General features: G+C 36.1%; 1 protein-coding gene across 4 annotated transcripts in view; it reads left to right on the top strand.

Moving 5' to 3' along the window:
• LOC128669353 (LIM domain only protein 3-like) overlaps nt 1-25,923 on the top strand; it is a 42,989-nt gene extending 17,066 nt beyond the window's left edge. For 3 of the 4 annotated variants that reach the window (XM_053744118.2, XM_053744117.2, XM_053744119.2), the window contains 6 exons: nt 13,503-13,594; nt 21,434-21,671; nt 22,193-22,318; nt 22,675-22,816; nt 23,966-24,157; nt 24,523-25,923. In XM_053744118.2, coding sequence (XP_053600093.1) covers nt 13,549-13,594; nt 21,434-21,671; nt 22,193-22,318; nt 22,675-22,816; nt 23,966-24,127 — 714 coding nt within the window. In that variant the 5' untranslated portion in view covers nt 13,503-13,548 and the 3' untranslated portion in view covers nt 24,128-24,157; nt 24,523-25,923. The remainder of the gene's footprint in view (nt 1-13,502; nt 13,595-21,433; nt 21,672-22,192; nt 22,319-22,674; nt 22,817-23,965; nt 24,158-24,522) is intronic. The other variant, XM_053744120.2, reaches the window with a different exon arrangement.
• Nucleotides 25,924-26,125: the final 202 nt, after the last annotated feature.

Here is a 26,125-nt window from a genome sequence, read left to right as displayed (position 1 = left end):
TATTTATTATATACATTAGATGTTATTTGCGCACCTGAATCACGTGCTTATTGCAATTTATTATGGAGTATCTTTCTGCATCTATATAGACTAATATTATAAATGTATTTCTCTCTATCTGTCGATTTGTCACGCTTACACAAGTAAACTTTGTGGACCGATTTTGTTAAAATTTGAAATAGATAATGAACCGAGGTCAATGCTATAAGTTTGGTGTCTTTGATACGCAATATTTGTACTTAAAAGCACTGATACTGTGTCTCAAAACTCACAAGCAACAACTATAACACAAATTATAGTAGCAACAAACATAACAATAACGTTACAATCGATGATAGCGAGGGGTCGTCAAGTCTCCGTCTGAGAATCGGTTAGGATAAATATCCTGACAGGAAGCCGGCCATCTTCTCAAAGCGGCATCCTTCTCGAATGACCCTTGCGACATCGACCGACTATCATAAAGCCACTCCGATTTACATTGAGCAATTGAGGATGTATATTGAAATAATGTGAAGTTACATGCTATGCAACCTTCTGTGAGATAACATTTTTGGATCAATTTCGATCCATTTGATTTTAAGGTAAGTTATATAATATGTGGTACATTGAGTAAGTAGATATGGTTTAGTAGTTTAATAACTTATTAAATATCCATTAATATTTCATCTTTTGCTGTTGAATTTTATTGTCACCAAATCACTCAAATCATAAATGTACTTGATAATGTAAAATCCTTCTTTCATGTTATAGAAATTTCATTAGCGATAGACCTATTAGCACATGGATGAGAAATACGTTTTACTTACGTGTTAATTTACTTAATGTATAATTTTACATCAAATAATAATAAATTATATCTATAGATGAAAGTGTTTTTAATTACTTAATTTAGACAGTATTTATACCCGTTCGTGTATGTTTTTCTTATGCAAATTTTAGTTTCAGTCATTAAAATTATATCTCTCGGACCAAGCCACCAGAGTTAATAAAAACATGTACCTGCCTAAAATGTTTCATTATAAATATTTAAACAAAAAACCATTTGTAACTAAATTCAAAAGCTAAGTGATCGTTATCTAATCTATAATAAAATAATCATGGAGCGGTTCACAAAGATTTATTCATTTTCAATTAAAACTTGAAAATGTTTTCTCAGGGTTCATGAGAGCCATCGCCCTCGCTCATTGCGCTTTTATGACGCCCCAAATGCTCAATTGTGGGAAATCTCATACGCAATTTCATTTAGTAATCAGTACGTAGTGTTTAAGCTACTAGGTGATATGTCTCACCCCAAGGAGTAGATACTCTCTACAATTATTTCAATTAAATTGTGATGAAATCTAATACACCGGTAGCATACCTATAATCTGGAGTAAAACGTCACCATACCTACATAGCACACCGGGACATTTTATCCTCAAACTTTTGAAAAAAACAATAGACAAACTTAATAATAATCAATATTTTTACAATAAAAAGCAGAAAAAAATCTCTCCGACCGAAATTCAATGATGAGTGACAGGTCTGTAGATTTTATGTCTGTATGTGTCTGGTCTGGGTGATGAATGGTCAACGAATTATGCACGTTATGAAATATCTCATAAACAGACCGTCAGCTATCGGAAGCCGTCGCGGCAATACATCACGGATCGGGACGTCACCACGTGGCTATTGGAATTCTGCTGATGTTTCTGCATTATTTACACAAAATGTGGTACAAACTATTTTAAAAATACACGAATTATGCGAAATGGTTAAATTGACAAATTAAGGGCTTGTTTCACCAATTCCATATAACACATTATAATCTGACAGATAAACAACCGCTAGATAAATCCTCTTGATAGCCCTATACTACACTCGTGAAACAAAATTTTGAATACTATCTGCACGATATGTATGTAAATATCAGCAAGCGGTGAAACAGGCCCAAAATATAATAAAATAAAACTCTTTAATAAATTATGATGAATGAACACATGATCATCAAAGCCAGAATATCATGTAAGCAACAACAACAATCCAAAAGTCTTTCGTACAGTTTTTTAAAGTTGTTGTAGCAACAAATAAAGCCTGGTTTGAGCTTAAGTTAGTATTTTCCGGATAAGCTTTCAATTTTTAATAAATCCCTTATGTTCTGATAATAAAGCTATTTATAATAAATTAAGGTATTGTGTTGGCTGGCGTGCGCGAGTAATGTGTGCATGCATTTAAATTACGCTCAAATGCGGCATATGTGGCACCGGGAACGGCGGATTACCTCTCACATGTAAAGTGATATCCGCGCTTTTAGAAATGAATCACTCCATTCAATTTGCTTAAAGTAGTTAGTAGGTAGTCACTTGTATTTTAATCAACATCTCACCTGCCAAATTGTTGACATTTGCTGGTGTTGATGACTGTACATCAAATCAATTTGAAACACGTTCAAATCGAAGATGAATCATCTATTCAAAACATAGACGTCAATTGGATAATTGAGACATTTTAAAGATTGCTTGTTTAGTTTGACTGAAAATCTTTAAAGAATTTGCTATTTAACTCTGGACCAGACGATTGTTGTTTGCGAATGCATTCAAAAAATTTAATTATCTCGCATCTTACCGTCCAATCTCCGTTCTCGCTACGTATTGAAAACGTTAATGCTGTCTCCGATTTCTTTCGAAAGCGACTCACGAAATTCCATTGTACTCAATTGAATCGCGTCTTAATTACAAAACGGGTGAATATTTAATTAAAAACTTTCCGCACGCGAGTAATTCCTTATTCCATGTATACGAGATTGAGTCAGCGTCGATTCCGCTTTTCTGCGAAGCCGTCGACATTCGACAAGGGTTTTTAATTGAACGGCGGCCCATTGTGCTCGTTAAAGCGATTCAGAGTTAATCACCGCGTTTTTCGTTCAGTGTAATGGAAGAAAGTAATTATCAATTAACTGTTCGATAATGGATTGCGGCCGCTTATCCGAAGCTTATCTCGACATGTAACGCCCACTCCCTCGTATTATCTTTTCAATAATGAATTTAAAATAAACCATCCATCATATTTTGTGTTTGTTTCGAACAATCAGCGTGAAACGCTCGGATCGATCGTTCACATCAAACTCACCAGGTGCAATACTTTCATCAAATGAATATAAGTACTTTACATCCAGGCGAAGACATGTTGTTTATAGCCTCGATTAGGTACGGCTGCTCCTAAAGATTCCCACGAAATTTTGCATACGCATAGAATAAAGTTATAGAGTTTAGTAATCGCCGTCGTAAGATTGTACGATTATCTGCACGCAAGTATGCCGCAATGGCCGATACGATGATACGTTAAAATAACAACTTCTGTGAAATTTTCTCACCTTTGCACGCTGTAAGCGACCAATGACTCACACCAATTAATATAGACTGTTATGGCATATCCATTTAGAAAGTTATTAACGTTTATTTTATTCTGATGATTCAAGATGTGTTTATAAAGTGGGTCTTCAAGATGTAAAAGTAGATACTTAGCTAGGGTATGTGGGTGTACAAATGCCCTTACAAGTTTGGGTGTGTTAATCGCGGGGCACGATTGCGAAGCGCGGTCGCTGACGTGATATTGTGCCGTGAATTAGCATTGTAAATGCAATCACAGGTGTCAACCCGCCACTCGCTCGTCGAATTTATGCGCCTTCCGCTCCAACCACTATGAATATAACAATTTATTGTCTATAAATAACGATTAACATCCCACTCCTCGTGTCTAATGAAGCTATTAGATTTACCTCCTTGTCTCTGCATATTTCTGTTGCCTAGTTACTATCAACTACTCACATTTTAATACATAGAAAATATTTTAAATATTCATAGATATTTTTGCATACTTAATAATTGCAATACGAATATAAAAACCCGTTGTAAAATATAATTAGCCTGAGGAAATACGCTATTAACGAATATATTCCACTTATGAATATTTTAATACATTAATCTTTAATCCCACGACACTAAATCGACTTAATGAGAGGAATGTCCAGTGACAAGTTTACAAAGTCTCAAATCAATCAGAATTATCGATGTCGAAACCGGATTTAGTTATTGTGTGTTTCGTCCGACAAAAACAACCATTAAGTGGATTAAACATGTACGAAACCAATTAAGGTCTTAAGAGCCGACAACGATTGTGTGCGAGGCGAGCTTATAACTATGGTACACGTAGACAAGCTCAGGCTATTAAATCTCATTAAAATACCTAGCCGACTATCGGGAACATTTATTTACAGCACGAGAGCTAAGTTATTGCAGTTGAAGTGAACGTTACAACAGAGTAATCAGCGCAGCATCTGATCGTTAATTAAGTACAGTATCGTAGGATCTATAGTGGGCAACAATGACAATTATAGCGGCCAGCTGTGTTCATACGGACGACAGGGCCACCACATCGACCCCGTGTCGTGAAGTCATACCACAAATTAAAGACGATTACAGATATGCCACCTTGTGGATGCGTCACAGAGGCGTGCTTATCCGAAATCGACATTATCGTTATCGTTAACAAATGAATATCGATAAATCGATAAAAAATATAAATATGAAAGTCAACATTCCTACTTATTTATTTATAAGCTAGTGAGCTATTAATTGCTCACCTATGGACTATGCAAAGATTTCACAGCAAAACTTCTATGATTTCTATTTGAAAAAAAAAAAAACATGTTGTTTATTTTACTGAGAATATTTTTAACAAGACTTTACATAAAAATTACATAAATATCTTTAAACGTAGTAATGGCTATTACCATTTTATTCATATGTGTGACATTTAAGATTTTAGCTCGGTATTTATGAAAGACAGAAAAAATGTTAAAAGGTCGAACAACAAAGTTTATCCAAATAGTTTGATATTGCGCTGTGAGAGTGCAATTTCTGTACTGCATGATATTTGTTTCATTGTAAAGCCTCGTACCTACACTCCATGCTCTTACAACCGTGCTATATTAAAAGATAACGCACAATTAGTTTGTACAGTGATTACTGATTAGTTAGCTAAAGTATTATCAGGAGTCCTTTGATCAATTCATCGAACCTAAATGCATATCCTGAAGGTGATTTAAAAAGTGGGGTAGCGTTGTATTTACTCCTTAAACATATTCATATTCAAATAACACGTAAATACATTAAAAATACATGATGGTTTCAATTGGAATTTGAATGTTTCTTATTGTTTCATACAAAAAAGTAAGTACCTTCTGATGAGAAAATATAACATCATCAAATTAAATATAACATCAACAACATGTTTATTCCCAAATACGCTAGAGGAGCCTCAAAACTGCTAATAGTAGTAAAAATATGAGCAATGATTCCAACTTTCTTCATTCTCTCTTATGTTATATTTTCAAGAGTGTTATCAAAATAATTAGGCAAAATCATGTATGGCGTCTTTATTTAATAGACACCTAATTAAATTTCTTCTCTATCAGTAAAGAGTATTAGCAAATGCTGATATTTTTAAAGAGTAAGTTAATTTTTAGCTACAGCCAATACAGAAATTAAGGCATCCAAAAAATGTTAGAGAACCTACTTGTTTATTACTTACACATTAAGCTTTGTTTTAATCCAAAACAAATTAACTTACGGATTACCAAGACCCATGAAAAGCAATTAGTTTCTAATTCAATTGCTCTGGTTAAAATTCATATAAATAATGTGTATTTCATTTATATAAAGTGGTTTAGCAAAATGAAACTGGGATTAATTAAACGCTGACCATTAGTTGAGCGGAATATGTTATTACCGATGCGGGCGCAAATAAACGAGAGTTTAGAAGGAAAACCTTATGTAATTTGTTTCTAACTCGTGGAAAATATAATATTTTTCAACAGAAAAAATATTTTTACACGATTTCCCAAAAAATGTTGTTTTCAGGGTTCGTGTTTGTAGTAGTGAGTTTCTTTATTCTACGATAATTCATAATTGTCTTATCAGATAACGATGTGCATTAATTTCTTACATTATCCGTGGTGACAAAGTAGGCTATGTAACGTCTTCTCAATAGACACTGGATTAAAATTCAATTCCTAACACTTGCTTGCTGCAAAATTTATTTAAAATAAGACTACTTACATTTTAAGCTAAGCTCCGTTACATCTATATTTTGCACTGCGGTCGTCTCTACCACTTCACCTATTTGTAATTACGGCCGTAATGATTGCAGTGAAACTATTCTAATGAACAACTACCACATAACTGACCCATAACTTCAAATTAACAGCTCCATAAATCTCGAGATTTGCAATAAATGATAATGAAACTTCAGACACCGATAATATAGATTATTATACAAAGTGGTTCTGAATCGTTAAAGTATTGTTGACGAAAATAATATATATTCGAATAAACTACGACTAAACTACTCATGACACTGGAGGAATTTGAAACTGAATAATGTACTTGGAAACTTTATATTTTTATAAAAAAGTAGACTCGAAAATAAACATGTCTTTTGTATCAGATTTTCAACACACCCTAATTATTTTTTCTCTTTTTGCCAATTGCCAATTTATATAGGTAACATTTAAATAGTCTACATGTCATGGTAGACTACCTATCTCAATGCATAGATATCTGTTACGTTTATTGCAATGCAATTGAATTCCATTGATTAAAAAGTCTTTATTAAAACAGCATCTCTTTGTGAATGGAGTCATACCTTGAGCAGAGAGGGTAATGCAATCTTTAGAGATAACTCATGTCTCGCCATTATGTCCACTCAATTATGAATGCGGCTTTATATGGTGGCGAGTTTTGTGCAGTAAATTACGCTTATTGTCGAGTTAATTTGTGTGAATTGCGCCTTACATAGAGCGTAAAATGTCGCGCCGTCACTTACCGCCGGCGGCGGCGTGTGAGGACTTCTCCTTGAAATATTTATGGCAATTATTTTAAATTAAATTACGCTGCGTATTAATTGTTGATTAATTAAAGGAAAGTAATAATCGATTATCATAATAATAATAGGGACAGGTATAATTGTTTTTGCATACCATATTTCGCAGGCAATCGTGGCAATCCAATTATGTTTTTGTTTCTGATAGTAATTACGTTAATAACCGTAAGGAAATGTTGGTATAAAGTTTTTCTTTGAAGTAACATCAGAAATACAGAACAAATAGAGCTTTAACGAGAAAAAGGCCAGAGTACAATATATTACAGAAATGAAAGCTTTAATCCTAAAACTTCTAACATTCATATCGATAATTCATAAAAAATTAAGAGTACGCTTGATGATTACATGTGGAGGTATTGAGAAATACGCAAATAATAATCTAAGATACGATCAAACCGACACGCAACGTCGCGAAGCAATAAAGGTAATGTAGGCAAGGTATTTGCCAATATTCTCGTAGAGTGGCCCTCCCAAATATCTTGAGATTGTATTCCCCCTACATAAAAATTGTTCCGGAATAGAGATACTATCCGGATAAATATTCAATTTCACTACGGACGAAAAAGATTTGATACCTTTGGTACCTACCAGGTTTATTGGATGATAGCCTTTGGAATGGTGTGGATAATCATATTCATAGTTTTTCGACAAAATATAGATGAGTTTTTAGATAAACCTAGTTTTGCGAGATATACGAAAACAAAGATGAGATTCGATCACCAGATTATGCCGGCTGGTTTTATGAATATTTTTATGGTGCAGGAAGTTAAAAATAGATTGCTTGCTGCAAAACTTTTATGCTAAACAGAAAATAGGATATGGATAGATGGACGAAGTAGAAACAGTATGATACAAATTTAATATTACACATTTGCAAACGTATAAGTTAGTTTATATAAATCGTTATAGAATTACTAATACAATTTAGAAGGCACTTATCATTCATAATGAATGAATTTAATAGTCTCATATTTAATGGAAAATTCCGGTTCCATTAGGCGGATCGAAAGGCAATTGATTGTGATGTTTGGAGCGATCAGTCATTGACAGGAGAGTGGTCTGAGGCGTATCCACTAGTCGCGACCCTAGCCTTACCAACTAAGGAGAGAACGACATGTAGATGAAAAGGGCAGCTGAATCTAATACAATCGGGGAAAGCGATACTCGCTCCCAACACTAGGGTTGGCGACCTTTTTACGAGATTTTCTTTTAACAAACAATAATTGTATTGCTTTTCATTGTTCAAATATTTCAGTTAATAAAAAGGTTTTCAGTTAATAAAAAAGAACTTATCAATAGAACCATCGTTACCATCCCAAATTGTATTTAGATTCGAACTGAAATACTATTGTTTCTGCTCTATGCGCCAATTCGTATCAAACACTGATAACTGCAGGAAAGTAGTTAAAGAGGAATGTAAAGTTTTATTGCGTTCCGTGATACGGCGCGCACAAAGTATCGCATTGTTAGCAGCCCTACGAGGCGGGCCGCGGGGGCGCCCGGTATTGAATGAGATTGCTTCTTACTTCGGCAAATGGATCACGTAGTGGATGAGATGTCACAGTGTTTTAAGATCCCAATTCGACCGATCCCCGAGATAGACGTTAGAGGTTACCATCTCACAAATTACCTAATTTCAAATCTATTTCATGTAATAGCTCTTTAGATAAAATCTTAGTCTAGCATACCTGCTTAATAAAAAATCCATGACAAGAATTAACAAATGTGTATTATGAGTTAACCCTGCAGTCTTTATAATAACAATTTAGAGTTTATTATATTAACTCGTTATACAACTTGCGGAACCTGAATACTCACTTAAGTATACATTACATAATCAAGTAAATACATTCACACTCAGTAATTGGGAAATTCCCGAGACGGGCCGCCGCCATAGCCGCGTCGTCGGCGGTGGGTGGGCGCTGAAAAACAATTTCACGCCAAATCTTAGCTTGTGTTTTCCTATTTCCTTTTTATTTATCTTTTAGTCTTTTCTTTTCTCGAGAATCAATTTCACGGATGAGTGTCGCGATGATCTCAGTTCAAAAAGCGCGAGGGTTCGTTGAGCGGTGCACGTGTGCAATCGGGAAGCGGCCTAAATGGGCCTGGCCATGTCTGACGTCCAGCGGCCTGTGCGCCGCAGTGGGCTCTCCTCTCATTACTCTGGTGACGCAAGAACGCGTCCCGATAATAAGCTTTCTGCTCGGTGCTCCTTGAGATTGGATGGGCTATGCGTATGTTATCTGCCTATGTGGCTCGCGATATATCTTACCCAATTTTCTTTTGCATGACTCCGTAAAAGTTTCTTCTTTTTTATTTTCAAACATGACTGCAAAAAATACATATCACCTAAACTTTAACCACAATTAGGTTGCGAAACAATACATAATGTAATGCATTTTAAACTTAAGTAGTGAATAACAGTGATTGTTTTGGCACTATTCCAGATGGCAATGCGCATTTTGCTGACATGCAATAGGAGAATGAGCTGCACTAGATACATATACGAGGGCGTTACATACTGCATAACAATAGATTAAGACAATATGTAATTTCTATGAAAAGTTATGGCTTTCTGTCACAATTTAGGAGCTGTGATAAAATTGTTTAATGTGAGTGGGAGTTGGACGTCGGCACCAGCGGGCCGGCCGCTCTGGCCCGTTCGGAATTGTCGGGCCCAGGCGCCGGCTCCCTCGGAATTGACAATTTTACGGGCGGTTTATTTCCGGACACCGAACTTCCTTGGTCAGACCCCGGCACCCTCCGCCCGGTGACACCCACAACCCCTTCGCTCGCCACTGTTTGTCCGCACAAATACACTCTCGTCTAAAACAAACACGAATTGACACTTTGTTGATTCTTGATCGAAATATTTTAAACAGTATTCGCACGGATCCCATTCGTTCCATAATTGATGCCAAGATATATACTTTCAAGGTTGTGGCTCATAAAATTTACATTGTATGTAAGTGTCTTAAGCGAAAGCTTCCCACTTAAAAGCTCTACAAATGCACTGAAAGCTCTTTCGCGCACTAATCCCAAACCTTTTAGCTGCAATCAAAAGCCCCGAGCGCTCGGCGCGGGGCGGGACGATGTGATGCTTGTGGAAGCGCCTAGGAATTTAATTTACATTTTTAATTAAGTTAAATTTTGTTCGAAAAGCTTTCACGGAATGGGAGTTTTCTTGATTAGAGTTCAGCTCTGGCTGAAGTTTGAGATTGATTAGTGGAGGTTTAATTGCTCTCTGCCGGTGAATAATGAATTCGATCAGTGCGGAGTCAGAAGGAAGTGTCTAACAGATTACTTTGACACTAATGGATCAAATTGTTTCTGTTTGTTTTGTGTTGAACAACATTAATAACTCTATTTTCGAATTGTAGAACTTATTACTGAATCTTTCTTAGGATAGAGGAGCAGGGAATGTCCACGTGTCTCCACAGTCACAGTCTGACTCGCGGCGGCTAGCTTGTAATAGATGGATGGGGTGAAATGTAACGTAATGCTACTTAATTGATCGCGTTGATAACGCGATCATAATAGGGATACCTATTGATAGTCGCCACTACTCGCCCCACCTCAGTAATTGCCAAATGGGTTTCCGCACCGTACCCAAATTACTGAAAATGACTTTAATGGATTTCTCTTCTCTGGAGTTAGTTTTAATGCGTTGGGATTGTTTAAGCCCGTAATAGTTGTTGTTTGTAGAAGATGGATCGTTACTTCATTATAAGTTTCTTGTATCGTTTTCTCAATATACTTTGACGTATTATTATAAGAAAACGTATAATCTGAAATTTCTTGAGGGTCTCATCGGGCGTTTATAAATCGGGAAAAGCACAAAAGAGCAGTATTATAGCTGACGTAAAACCAAATAAATAAGAGGCTTCCGCGAAGCACTCTCAGCGCGAACAAGTCGAGAGCCAGTGACGTACGATTTGACGTAGAATATTTTATCCGGGCCTGAAACCCCGCTATCCATTCCACTTATCCTGGCACTCTGTAGAATTTTTGACACGTCTGAGGCACTGCCCTTTTCAGTGACTGGTTTAGTGTGACAGTATCCTTTAAATTCGCATCAAGGGCTAGTAAATCCGAAGCGCCTCCTTTGTCGGCTTCTTGAACTTGATGATTAATGCTTATGTGAACGTGACCTGAAACTTGAAGGGTGATGGCAGTTCTTATGGTATACCGTGTTTTTTCAAAGCTTTATTTAGTTTATTGAAATGACAAAGTACATAATGTTCAATGAAACATATGGAGAGAGAGAGGAAATTCTCTTTCTCCCCATTTTTGTTGTTCACAATTGCATTCGGGGCTGTGATGTTACGAAGCCAAGGAGAAATTTTGGAAGTTTTGGAATTGGTTGTGATTTTACATCAACACTCATTGGGAATGCAATTGTTGCCTCTCTTTTGTCGCCTCGTACGACATTCACGGGAGGATATGGAGTGGACAGTACCATAAAAATACTATTGTCCATTAAAGTTTGATTCGTGAGAGTCAGACGCGGCCGAGAACCGCAGCTGCCTAGCCGCCAATGGTGCCGAATCCGGCGCAATCCATATTAGATTTGCCCGCTCTCTTATATCCATTCTGAGATGTTCATATTTTATTGGGGCCAATAAAACGGATTCATGAATATGAGAAATGCATAACGAATACCGTATTTATGGATGGAGGCGCGCTCGCTTGCCGCGGATATGTCGCGGGTAATTTGATAGCCGCCTTTGTAACAGGTGCTGATGGGAATTTCGATGCGGTTATAAATTTTTTTCATCCCGCTTGAGTTTGATAGCGTATTTTGTTTTTATTTTATATGTATTTTATTTCAACGAATAATATTGTATCTAAATGTTTTATGAAACGAAGCGTTAAAATTATGAATGTTTCATTATACATCTGGCTTTCATTTCATCTGGTCGTTATGGCAGATGTGTTCAATTTTATTATCGAAAATAATGTTTTATTTATTGCAGTGTTTTCGAATTTTATGGGTTTAAATTATTCAAATGCAAATAAGAAAGACGTGTTAAGTAAATTAAATTCTATAACTTAGGTAATGTATATTTAATATAACCATTATAATGGTTTGCATCAATATCACAAATTTTGAGGGATTCTGCGTCTTTTTGTTAAAGTAGAATCTTAGAGAATAGCAAAATAAAAAATTTCGAGACTTCTAAATTTAAGGAATGCTAAATCAACCCACAAGGGTTATTAATGCCTCCCTCAAGTTTCAATTTACAGCTTTGCATGGACGTCTCAACCTTCAAGGGATCCCGTCTGATAGTGCGTTTGTTATTCGAGTAACGATGGAAATTGGACTCTAAAGTAAGCTGGCAAGTCTGAAAGTTATTGCGGGGCATTCTGTTACAGTAAGACCGAAGAGAAAGCGATCTTATTTGTAGAATGGTAGAGTTTATTTGAGATCGTATCAGGGGGAAGGTTGTTGCCGTTTGACGGCAGTTTGTCGGAGTAATAAGGTCCCGCGCGGAGTGGACGTAAGGAGAGGATATCGTTTATTCTAATGAGGTTTCGTTGAGACGCGTGCTGCCCGGCTTCTGCTGTATCGCCTTCTAGCTAGAATGCTTTGACAATAAAAATTGCTAGAATCTGCATTATATGTAGATTTGAAAAGAGTATTCTCTCTTTGTTTTATTAATTACATTTCGTTTAGAGAATATGTGTTTTGTTATTCAATTTACTGGTATGTAGAATTCGATCCCCTTTGCTTATGGCAAGTTTTGTTAAAGCATATTTTAAGTATGGGTCAAACAAAATAAGAAGTAAACAAATAAAGTAGTTGGCTTCTTATTTTGTGTGTACAGTAAACAGAGATGGGTTTGCGCCCGGGTATAAACCATCTCTAACCTTGATGATCGATCGAGACTTAAAAAGTGACATATTGTCCGGTAGAGGTATCCCCCACGATTTTTTGACAACAGAACATTATAATTTTATAAGACATTTGGCATAAATACCACTGATATACAGTTGATTTAAATAACTTAGCAATAGTGTATAATTATTTCCTAATGGGATTATTTTTCCAAGTCCTAATCGAATAGATACACTCTTTTTATCTCAAACATTTCGTTTGAACCTTATTAGCATACTACATTGTCGTTTCCATATTCCAGTTCGATTTTACCACGTCCCGAAATTTACGTTCCGATATTTCGAAGACAGATTTTATACCGATTTCATAGTGAACAATTTATATTCATGTGTTATATAGACTGGTCAGTGAATCAGCTACTACAACGTTTATAAATTATTTTAATTAATTAAATACTTGACGACATTAAATATTAAAATTAATAAAGTCTTCGGCATCTAAATTAAGCTAAAAATAAAGTATCATCAAATTTTCTGCACATTACGGTCTGTGGTGTATCAGACGCAAGCTACTTTCAATCGGTCATTGAGAGTTTCTCAATGACCGATTGAAAGCAGCTTGCGCCGAATCGTTTCAGCCGAAACGATGATGATCATGGTCTGTCTGTGGACTAATGTTAATGTTTCTTAAATTTGTCAAAACATTGTTTACCATATAAAATTCGTTTTCTCCTTTGTTTCAGCGAGCTGCTAAGATATTTCATGTGATGCGCGAGTGACAACGGCACCATGATTCGCGATCCACCGGCCATGCACAAAACCGACAACGCAAATAGTAAGTGGTTTCTTCATTTTTCTTTACTTAATCTAAAATCGATAAACAAAGAAGACAGAAAATGCACAGGAGAAAAATACTGAAAATAATGAGAAAAATCTTCCGGTAGGTATGATCCAAGGACGGGCAGTTACTTTGCACAAAGGATTGCCATAACGGTTAAAAGGGGTAATGCAGGAAGCCTTCTTGGAACCCTTCCAAGCGGCGACGTGCTGGAATCGCTTTATTATTTATAATTATAATTTTTAACATAAAATTAATAAATATATAAATAGAATGTTTAAAATTAATTAGACTAGACAAACTTATTATTACTCAGAGCTCGAAACGGGTCGAGTGAACTGTATTTTATGCATATACCTAAATGAAATTATTTGTATGTCCCTAAGTTAAGATGTCTTTTCCGTTATATTCATTACCTGGACTGGTAGATTTTTTTTAAAATGGTGAACAAAATAATTTATTGGAACTACGTGGTACCAAGACAAAGATCTACAACTCGAAGATAGGGTTAAAGTTTGACATGAGCGGCATAAAAATATAAGCAAGTCGGCGTCCTGTTTTCCTTTTGCTGACGTAAATTTTTCATAATATTAGGACAAACAGGTCGCGAATAAAACGCGGGAAGGGTTGTGCCATAAACCGGCCGGCAGCGTCCGTCGCGATATTAAAAAGGGGACGAACGATATTGCAATATCACATTTATGCGAAATGTCCAACACCCAGATCGTATTGATAAAAATAAGCGATTTTTTATTGTGCCCTACAATATTGTAAACGGAGCTTGTTTTTCTACCACACTTATTGTAGTTTTAATCTTTGCTATGATCTATGTAGTTTTGCTCAGTTTTATGACTGAAGTAATATAAGTTTTTCATCGGGATTCTTTTAATTTTATTAATTTAGGGGATTCCTTTAAGTCCCATTGAAAATTATCTCAACATGATTTGTAATTAAGTACAGAGTAGTCTAGACATCAATTAAGAAAATACTTAGCAGTGCGTTTTTCTTTAATCTTAAATATTGAACGTACCTACATAAACTTGGCAAGAGCATCTAAAACGATGCCGTAGTTCGATAGTATTGCTACCGAAACGACCATTTATCCCTAAGATGGATTTCAATTTCAATAGAAATAACACAACATATTCACATGAGCATCGAGTGCGCTACCAATAGAGCACAAATAAACGGGTTAACAGATAACTGACCTCGTAATAATCTGCGAAGTGTTTTAACTATGAGTACATTAACGATCATACGGAATCTCAACAACCATTTCACAAAAGTGTAAAAGGATTTTGCGGTAGCGCGCTCTATACTTACTGTTTTGTATAAAATACATGCATATGTGAAATTTTATTTCCTACTATGGGTATTTTGTGGTAGCAGGCAGCGGAAAATTGCGGGGACAGTGCGGCAGTGCGGCGCAGCGCAGCGTGGCGTGGCGTGGCGCGCGGCGCCCGCGGCTCTGGGCGGCCCTGATAAAATTTATGGCCACTTCCCCTTTAAAACAATATTGAGGGCTCAGTTGGGATTTATGTCTCGCCGCTGCTGCAGCGACTCAATTTATTCTTCAATTTTTCATACAATAACTCACACACGTATTACGAGTGATGGATGAAAAGGACTAACTTTCGGGCTTTAATAAGAGCCTCCAGATGCGAATCTCCAAATTGGCTGAAGTTTATTGCCCACTTATGTCAGGCTTAAGTTTCGCCCGGAGCCCTTTCTCTGAGAAAATAATTTATGACGTAGATTGTCTCGACTGTACACGTTTGATTGTCACGGCAAATAGAAAACAACGATAGGAATCAACTCGATAAACCAACTGAATTAGAGCAATGCAGGGCTGATAAACTCTCAATTGCGTTTGCGGCTTAATTTACAGAAAATAAACTGCAGTCTGGAGATTTCGCAAATTATCTAAACAAAAAAAAATTGTTGAAATTGTTAAATCTTAACAATTTTCGAATTGTTGCGACCAAATATTTTTGAATTACTTACTTTCTTGTTATTGAATATCATGCATCAATAGTCGATATAAAATCAGTAAAGTATTGTGTACGTATTTTGAGGTTAATTTAACCGACAAAAGCTTAGCTTTTAGTGTAGTTACGGCCGTCGAAGCAGTCGCCATCGTAAATGGGTATTGGACGGGCGAGCGAGAGCCGAATACAAACAAGCAATACTCTGATTAAAATATAAGAAACACACTCTTCAATCTAACAATGTAGCGCGCTCAATATTTGTGGCCTCGGATATATTGAGTTCAATTGTTTTCGTCAATGAGTACAACTGAAGTTGGAATTTGGTAAAGAGTTTTTGTACTAGCTGCGCCTCGGGGCTTCGCCCTCGTGGGTATTTCGGAATACACGAAGTACCGTATTTGTTATTTCACGTTATATTCTACCCGTGTACCAAATTTCATGATATTCCGTCCAGTATATTTTGCATGAAATAGTAACAAACATACACACACTCATACATCCTCACAAACTTTTATGTGTAAACTAACGAAGTTTAGTATATTAAATGTCAAACTTAAATTCTAATAATAAAGTAATTATAACTGAATATACAATGAGAGAAAAGTAAATTATTTTTAAATCATAGATAGCCCTTATAACTTCGATATTTCAATCATTACCAAAATGAAAAGCAATTTAGATACGGATTTCAGCCATCAAATAATTAAAAATTTCATTGCTAACAAAGTTTTTCCTTATCGCTAACCACTGCTATTAGGCTTAATTCAAAAATTAATTTAAACTTTCACAAGGTTGAGTTAGGAAGCGAGCACCAGCGTAAAAGCAATATCAATTTCATAATTTTAATTAAAAAAAAAAAACTAACTTCTCTGATGACAAAGTCTCGTACTTTTTTAATAACGTAAATGTTAACGATGGTCGGATTGGAGAGGGTGTGCTAGGGTGCCATAGGTCAACTGGAATTTTAATAAGCTGGCGACCTGATCCTAGCTCACCTTGTAATTAACAATCGCATACAATTAATTTAAAACCCTTACATTACTTCAAAGCAAAAAGGGTCCACTTTGTAACGTCGCTTTTGATGTAACGTCTAATAAATAATAGATGTGATGGCTCCTTTGTTATCGCTAGATCTGATTCTCGGTAATTACGCAGTTAGCATGCATTGATAAATGCACGTAAGTATGGCAGAACGTAATGCAGACAATTCAGGGCGAGCATCCGCTGCATTGTTTTTACATTACCTGCTTTTAATGCAAAACCCACATTAGGTTAAATCTAATTATGCCCGCATATTGGATATCACTACAACGCAATCAACTCTGTTGTTTAATGAGCGACCGTCGACCAAACCTTAATATATTGTATGGGCATTTAGAACAGCTGCAACTAGAGATGTTTATTGCCCGGACAAAAAAGTTTTTGCCCAGTTTTCGCCCAGTAAAGCCATATTATTTTGTATAATTCATGTTCGAGATTAAACGTTTGTGCCTGGGCCGATACGCTTATGCCTAGGTTCTGCCCGGGCTTAAACCCATCTATAGCAACAACCGCAATCATTAAACGGATCCATTAGTATACCACTCTAAACTATTTCATATACATGAGTTTTATTTTCGTAATATATTTCCACACGAGTTAATTTATGCTAAAATATTTTCGACCAGTCGCAGTTAATATAAGATGGCAATTTCCTTATTATGTTTTGAGCACAATGTTGTTGGCCATTTAAAACTTTCATCTTGTTTTGTTTGCCAATAATGTTTAGAAAACTGCATCTCTTGCGTTGTGAGTATTAGAAATGAGATAACCATCAATTATTCATTATGTTGTATTGGAAATGGTCATTTAAAAAAACACGTCCTAAAATATTATTTTTTTTTAAAAGTTAGTTCTTTACTTTATTAGGTAGCTAAACAAAGTAAAGTCAAGCAAACAAGCAAGCAATTCTATAAAAAAACCAAAGTCTCTTAAGTTACCAAAGAACTTTATAGTTTCTAATGCTTCATAATTTAGATTACATATTAAAATTTCTTGGCATGATTGTAAACTATTTTGTGTGATCAAATATTATTTTTATCATCGATGATTTTTTAAAATTCGTAAAGCGTATTCACAGAGCCGTATTTTTTACAGCCTTTACATAATCAAATGTTTTCTTACATCTCCAACGCTAGATCGATGTAAATCGTACGTAGCGATGAATAATGAATGCAAACATGTTTTGATGGTAGGGAAGTTAATTGCAAAACGCATTGAATGATTGTAATTGCAGAGCGTTTGTGGAGTGCCGTGATGCGGGCCCATTACAATAACCTGGCATTTAATTGAATCGCAGAAATGCTACCATATTGTGCGAGAATGCGTCACTTCTTGGTACATTGTGTAGATTGAGCGTCCCTACCTAACAATATTTATTGTACCCAACAAAATTTTATAATAAATTGATTTAATAAGTTACACACATACACATGATCCGAAAAACTATTTGTACAAATAATGATTTCATTACTAATTTCACGCATCAACAAAGCTAAACGAACAAGAGCTTAACTAAAATTATAATTTCCATTAGACTACGGTGGGCAAGCTAATAAACTAAAGCTCGTGCATTAAATCGTTAGAGAGCTTGTTGGACGTCGGGTAGGTGTGAACTGGAGGGCGCTGCGGCGCTCTCCACACGAGCTCCCACAACTCGGAAATGAGTTTCAGCGCTAAGAAAGGATTTTCGGAACAAAAGGCCATTACAGATTCCAATTAGATCCCGTGTTTAGAAGTAATTTCGTGGTGAAATTAGAAAATTAATTTTAACTTGGAGTGGCCCTAGAGCGAGCGGGCGAAATAGCGGCTTCGTGTACAGGGCCGGTTGCACTTCCTCAGTGGTAGAAGGCAATATATCTAATATGCTAGAGCCATTGTCGCGCCTCGCTCGCGACAAAATAAATTACTTTTCATCCATTTCCGGGTTTCTTTTCATTTCGGTGCCTTATTACGTTGGCGGCGGGCGACCGGCTGTGTCGGCGAATTATACTGCGGGGCCAGTTCGGCAGCCAAGTCTCTATCAAATTCTCGGCTCGCCGGTAATAAAACGAAAATAATAGGAAGCGCCTTCATTCGGATATTTATGTACAGTCCACATTATTAACTCTCCCTTTATTGTGGTACGTGCAGGTATCGCTGGTGATACATAAAATGAAATTATTTATTTTTATGGAAACTTGTTTAATAGTACTTGGGCTTCCATAAGGAGCTATAAAATAGGTTGTGTTTGTTGTCGCGGGCGCAGAATACGGCGTGTCTGTGAACTGATATAATCGATGGGCCATTAGAGCGACGCGCAGCGCCATAATTACGCCCTGCATGGCCTGAAATGGACAAGACACGCCGCGTCGCAACCGCCATGCCATTCCGCGGAAAACTACCAACATGCCTGAACGCGGGTAAAATCACTGATACTTTTTATCCCGCAGAAACTTGTCTATGCATACTTTCCTAGAACGCGAGGTATGAACTGATTAACATTCATGCTTTTGCACGAATGTAAAACAAAGCAATAAAGCTTGCACTATCCTTTTTAGATATATAGATTATACAGGTTGAGTTTATAAACAAATTTCCCTAAAGACTAAATCTCAAAAATATTATAATAAAGTAATAAAATTAAATAATAATAAATATTTAACCATACAAATCCGCGATTAGTGCATTCAATGAAAATACATTCTAAAAATAATTTGGCTTGAAACATACTCTCACATTTTTACAATATGAGCAAAGAAAGAAAGAAAGAAAGAAAGAAAACATTTATTTGCCAAAAACATGAGTACAAATGGTCAAAATGAATTAGACCTACACGTTTTACCGAATATAGGTATGCAAATATATTTAAATAAAGAGGAGCATGCTATCCACTACAAATCCAAAACAAACTATAATGTACTATACTAGCCCTAAATTCTATCCGAGTCTATCATTAAAGAAATCATTTAAAGTATAATAACATTTATCAGTTAATAAAGACTTGAGGTGCTTTTTAAATAGATTTAAATTTAAGCTTTTATATTGATTTGGAATTTTGTTGTAAATTTTCGGTGCCATACATACTATGCTATTACCGAGTAAAGCAGTTTTTGATGCCTCAAAGATGCGCCAAACCTCGGCCTGGCATCTACAGACGTTTCATTTTTTGAAGTTATACTTTTAAGTTTTACTTTTAATTTTTTTTCTTTCCTATTCCTAGTCTATACATAACAGAAATTTGTAATCCAGCAACATCAAGCCGTCAATGCAATCAATATACAGTAATATCAACTTTAAGTGAGACCACTGAGCAGTAGTTAAGCAACAACATGTTAATTTAGCTCTCAAGCGATAGAATAGAAGCCAATATGTATTGAGCCTTAGCAGGGAAAGGGTGGGCACGTGGGGGGCGATGGCACTGTTAGATCCTGGAGGCCCTGCAGTGCACTAATTGCGAATTGCGGCGCCCGGCGCTGCCCGTATGTCATCTTTATTATTTTATTTATTAACGAGCGTCATTAATATACTCCAATTAAGTTTATAGTCGCACGTCGGCTTCAATAAACGGGATGTATCTACAAGTGATCGATTGCTATGAGTTATGTCCACCTAGTTACCCCTTCAATTGGATCCATGATTGGTTTGACGTACGCACTATTATTATGTGGATATAAATTGACGTGATGATAAATTGAAACTGTTTACTAAAAGCTGCTCTTTATTGCTGTCGATCTATATGTCGGCTGTCGCCATGAGCTATTTAAAATATTTCACTGCATACATTTTCTTGTTCAATGACGTTATATAACCTTATAAAGAGTGAAGGGTCGGGAATATATTTTTATAGCGGATAAGTTGGTTGTTATCTCAAATATTCATCATTACGCTATTTTTTACTTTGTGTGAGAAAAATGCGTATGCGCATTTTAATGACGTCAGTATGCAACGAGTGCAACGACGCGAGTTTGCTCGAATTAATTGAGGTAATTATGCAGTAGAAAATAATCGAGTCTACCTTAATGCTGTAATGAGTCGCGTATTACCAACAATTACCGCCGTACGTAGCAAAACAGAATTCATTACCCGTCCAAGCTTTAATTTAAATTAACCACCATCCTCTTTGTGGTCACATAATTATTCCTTATTGTTGATGTAAATACGAAGTACTAATAAACAAGCTTCATATACTTTTGTTCATACGGCTGGTTAAATTGTTTTTGTGCCATATCATGTAGATATTTATAAATTGTAGGAAATTTACATATCTGCTAGTATTTATGTAAAATTTTCTTTATGTCGTTAATACCATGTAATATCTTAAATACAAAGTATAAAATTTTGCCAGTTTAATTTTGTTTATAGCATTATCAAGATGACCATTTAAATTAAACGTTCCGGGAAGCGAATTTACTGGTAGGCACCTACTTGCCCACATTGCTTTAAATGATATCCTCATAACCGAACTTGGTAATTACCATTTACGAAATAATGACATAAATGTTAATTAAATGCGAGTAATTTATTTGATATGGTGTAATTTTGGAAATTCGTAGCATAATTAGCCCTTGATATTTGGAGGACATAAAGGGTATTTTTAATCATTGGACAAATTATATGAGTATGAATATAATTATTTTAGAAAGTCAAATTCAAGAAATAAAAAACATAATGTCTTATCGACGATTTACTTCATCGAGTACGGAGCGCTGCATGATTCTGACACGGAAAGCTTATTGCACATTATATTTGGAAGGATTATCAGTGTTGTGTTTTGCACGAGGGTAATATTAACTGTTCGTATTGTTCTAACAACAAAATTCCTTTGTAGGTCAACAAGATGAAAACAAGTACAGTCTGTCGAGCGGCGTGGCGAGCAACGCCGCGGGCGCCAGGCTCTGCGCGCAGTGCGGAAAGGTGATCACCGAGCGATTCCTCCTCAAAGCAATGGAGAGATTCTGGCATGAAGACTGCCTCAAATGCGGCTGCTGCGACTGCCGGCTCGGCGAAGTAGGCTCCAAGCTTTATTACAAGGCCGACCTTATGCTCTGCAAAAGGGATTATCTTAGGTATGTATTTTTTCTATCGTTTCGCTCTTGGCAGCGGTCATTGGCGTTACAGACGGATACGATGTCTCGCCGATAGGTATAGCCCGATAGATATGATTAAGTAGTAAGTTTTTATCTAATTTCTTCATTCTATATTCTTCCACTTCAGTACCTTCTCTCACATATGTGAGGTTACTTCTAAATATTATATGTTCTGACAGTTTTATCATTAGTTCACATTTTTCTCGACACTCTCCCTCCCACTCACCACCTTTGATGAATTTTACTTTCGTATTTTGTTTTATATCCTATATTTTAAATTTTATCCAATTTTAATCCTAATAAATCGTAAAACAATATATATAAACGATATATATAATGGAAATTATGCAACGCTCAAGATTTTAATCATATTCAGGGCAGTGATTGTATATTTTTCAATCCGCCTGTTTAAAATAATAATATAGCGTGCGTTTTAAGTGCTCCTGTTATTTATAAGTAGAATTTTACGTTACGTTTATGGCCCTGTTATTTTTTCACAGGTTATTTGGTGCCACAGGCAATTGTGTGGCGTGCAACAAAGTCATTCCCGCCTTCGAAATGGTTATGCGAGCCAAAAGCTTCGTTTACCACTTAGAATGCTTTGCCTGTCAACAATGCAATCACAGGTGAGATTTTAAAATTATATATTATTTAAACTTTTGGTAGTTATGTCAGAATGATTGCTGCGGGGAATAAATGAAATACTTATTGTATTATCTTTAGTGAAGTATTTTAAATTAAGAATTAACTCAGACAGTTGGATTCACGCTTCAGTTATTACCGGGTTAAATAATTTTGCATTGTTACTGTTTCTCAGCAGATACATTCGATCTGATAATACAATGCACATGACATCTGCGAGACATAATCTTAAATCTACATTACGAATGTCTCGTAAATAACTGATGAGCATGGGAAAGTTTAATGTGAGCGTAGTAGCTAGCTGAATTGCAGATTGAGTAAACTTAATATTTTGGTACAGGTTTTGCGTAGGCGACAGATTTTATCTGTGCGACAACAAGATTCTCTGCGAGTACGACTACGAGGAGAGACTGGTGTTCGCGAGCATGGCCGCCAACCCCAGCGGGCTCGCGCACATCAGGCGACAAGTCAGTGGACTACAGGTGAATATTTCAAACCAAAATAAAACCTACAGTTATTTCTAACAGTCTAGACGGCCCTCATTATATTAGTCTTCAGCTAGATCTCTGAATAGCGACAATTTAGTCTATTGATTGACCCCTTTTATTCTATCATACAGGGCTATATTTGTATGACAGTAGGCGTAACTGCAGATGTTTATTTATGAAACTACATGACAGTACGGTATTAAAATGGCGACATAAATGTCTTATTATTTTTTCATATTGTTGGTTCCCACCGTATGTGTAGTCTGCGTCACATGGCGATGTGCTGACGTGGCTTCTGCCCGAGGCGCAAGGCTCCCAGGCTTCGCGCTCTTACACTAAATTATTGTTAACGTAATAGCCGCAAACAGGCGCTATTATACCCGTTGTAAACGATGCAACCGACTCGGCTGTTGGAGTCATTATAACACTTATCGATTATATATGCTATGTTATTGTACATGCTGTATATTTTTTTGTTAGAACACTTGGAACATAACAATTTGATGTGATTCCATGTGACAAATCTTTAACTAGATGTATGTACCTATTTACAATATTCACTTAAAAGATTGGATATAAATTGCACTTATCTTGAGTGACAATTTTTTTTGGAAGTTCCCAAATTATCCTAAATAAAGGGCACGTGAAAAAGTCGGCTCGGCGAAGTAAATAACTCCCACAAGGACACTGTTAGTGGAAGATTCTATCTCCACTTTATTATGTTTCTTTTGTGATCATTAATCTTTCTCGTACGAACGCTTGTCGGAATGCGAATGTGGGGGAATCTATTTCATTTTATGAGTCGCGCGAGTAGAGGAAACCCATTCAGCCGCGCGACATTTCTAATCGACTTTTTGATTGCGTTCACGATCTACTGTAGGGAGTTCGAAGTGGGAATTGGGCGCAGACAGAAACCGAATACTAGTCTTGGCCGCGCCTGACGTAGTAAGTTCAATCTACCCTTTGCCCGGCTATAAATATTTATTTACCTATTTAGATTTTAACAATTATTGAAAGTTAAATTTATGATCATTTAGATTACTGGTATTTAAATGTGTATAAATTTCCAAGACAAATTCCTCACATATCTTAAAGAAAATTCTACTTTGAATGTGATTTTTACTTATATTTTTGTTTTGTCAGCAGTCTCCAAGTGGTGGTTACGTGGGGGGAGCAGGTTGTGCGGGCGCGGCGGGGGCGGCGCCTCTGCTGGACAAGGACGGTGGGGGTTGCGCCGGCGCAGACGACGCGTCCAGCGGCTACGGCAGCCCGCCCGACCCCGACGTCTGCGACGCCGCGCGATGACCGATGATCCCTCGCCGACTTCTCGCCTCGGTAAGACATAATACATACCTATTGTTCAGAGATATTGTCATATTCAAATCAAAATGCACATTGGATTCAAGATGCTTTGAAAGCCTCGGCTTTTGAATTCTTTTCATTCTAATATATCTACTTCAATACTTGCTTTTAATATATCTACTACAATTTGCTTTTCCTAACTACCAGCCATGTCCGACGGCTTTACTTTGCTGGGAATTTTGGAATTACGGATAGTCTACCTTTACTATCTTTGAATGTGTAGATATATCACTTTTACAAAAAAAAAATAGTTTATAGAAGTAACGTATTTAATTTTTTTTATTTAAATACGGTTTGGTACTTTTACAATATTTTTATGTGTGAATATTTTTGCACAGGTGAAACCTCACTGAGTAGCGGCGAGACGAGCAGGCCTCGAGCGGTTCCGCCGCGGTACTCTCTGGCACCGACAACATCTCAACAGAACGTAGAGTGGCTCCCCATCCCCATCTTTATTAACTAGCCATCGCCATCACCCTGTAACAATATCTATAAGAACTATTCTAATTATGCTTTATTTCTATCATTTTTTCTAGTTCATGCTATAATTGAATTACGAAGAATCTCTAATATATAACAGCTGAAGTGCGACTTTATTAATGGCTTAGTATAGCCGCAGTATTTGTAAATCCGGCTAAGTGCAGAATTACATCGAGTCGCCTCGGCAAATATATTTTACAAGCTCGGCGCGAGAGTACATTAGGCTAGAAGGCGGACCATGGATATGTGGCCACTTTACAAAGTGTCCGGGATGAGTCGCGATAACGTTGTCAGAACACGATATTTCCATTATGTATACGATTTGAGCACTTGTTTACATGTTAAGATAGCGGCGCCGCGTGGGTAGGACGTGCGTCTCGCTTCTACTCTAATAATATATAGTACCACATCTTGCGCTTAGCCTCTCCATATTTGTCAATAGATAGAAATTCCCGATACTGGCACACACATTTTCTTTTTAATTATTTTGCTTAAACAATTGTATAAAAGCAGGCACATCAAAATTGAGAATATTTTAGTGCAGAAACTTTTTAATTACTATCAATCATCATCAAAAGGATTTCAGACCCAAAAGTTATAGTAATATTGATAATAAAATCGATCTCATTGTTATGAAGTTGTGTGTACAATAAGAACTAAATATTGTTATCATACAAGGTATGAAGTTTTGCATGATTTTTCATTTGTAATTTTCTTTTTGATCGGTTAAGTATATGTTTATGTTATGTTTTTACCAAAGATAAGTTTGCGTTAAAATATTTTTATTAGTTTACACAAGTGAGCTACACATGTAGATTGAATAGTGATATATCTGGTACTCAGAAGTGGTGCAATGGTTAAACTTAACGATAAGTACCTCTGTATAAAATAAATGTTTAAGAAATTTAATTTACCTTTTCTGCCATCGCTTCAGTAAATGTTGTCCGCAAATATAATCGTATCCCTGATACGTCTACATGCTTTTAAACATTTAGTTTTTCTCGGAAATTGAAGCCGTTTGAATACTAATGTTTTTAATATAAATAGCTAGTATAAAATAAAGATTTCTACAATAAAAGATGTATTTATGTAAAAAATTGAACTGTCGTTAATTATAAATATTGGCTAGTGTAAAATGTCAGCGTTTAAAATACCTAACCTTAAGAGATCACAATGAAAATGTTTCAGATTTTCGTAAACATCGACAGATTATTCATTTTGCCGTTACTATGTAAATAAATATATTTATTTAATGATTACATACATGTGTTTTATTTTGGAAATACAGTTTGTGAAACACGACCCTATTATAGCACTACACGAACAAATAACAAATAAAATAAATATAAGTTGAGTTTTTAAGTGTTACTTTAACTATAACTACCTAAAGTTGTTATTGAGTTGTGGGTAGGTCATAAATAGATTGTAACTAGATAAATAAAACAGAATGAATTTCTGTGA

The sequence above is a fragment of the Plodia interpunctella genome, chromosome 4 (genome assembly GCF_027563975.2).
Source record: "Plodia interpunctella isolate USDA-ARS_2022_Savannah chromosome 4, ilPloInte3.2, whole genome shotgun sequence".
NCBI classification, from domain to species: domain Eukaryota; kingdom Metazoa; phylum Arthropoda; class Insecta; order Lepidoptera; family Pyralidae; genus Plodia; species Plodia interpunctella.
Note: the sequence above shows the minus strand (reverse complement) of the source record. Positions and strands in the feature narration are given on the sequence as shown.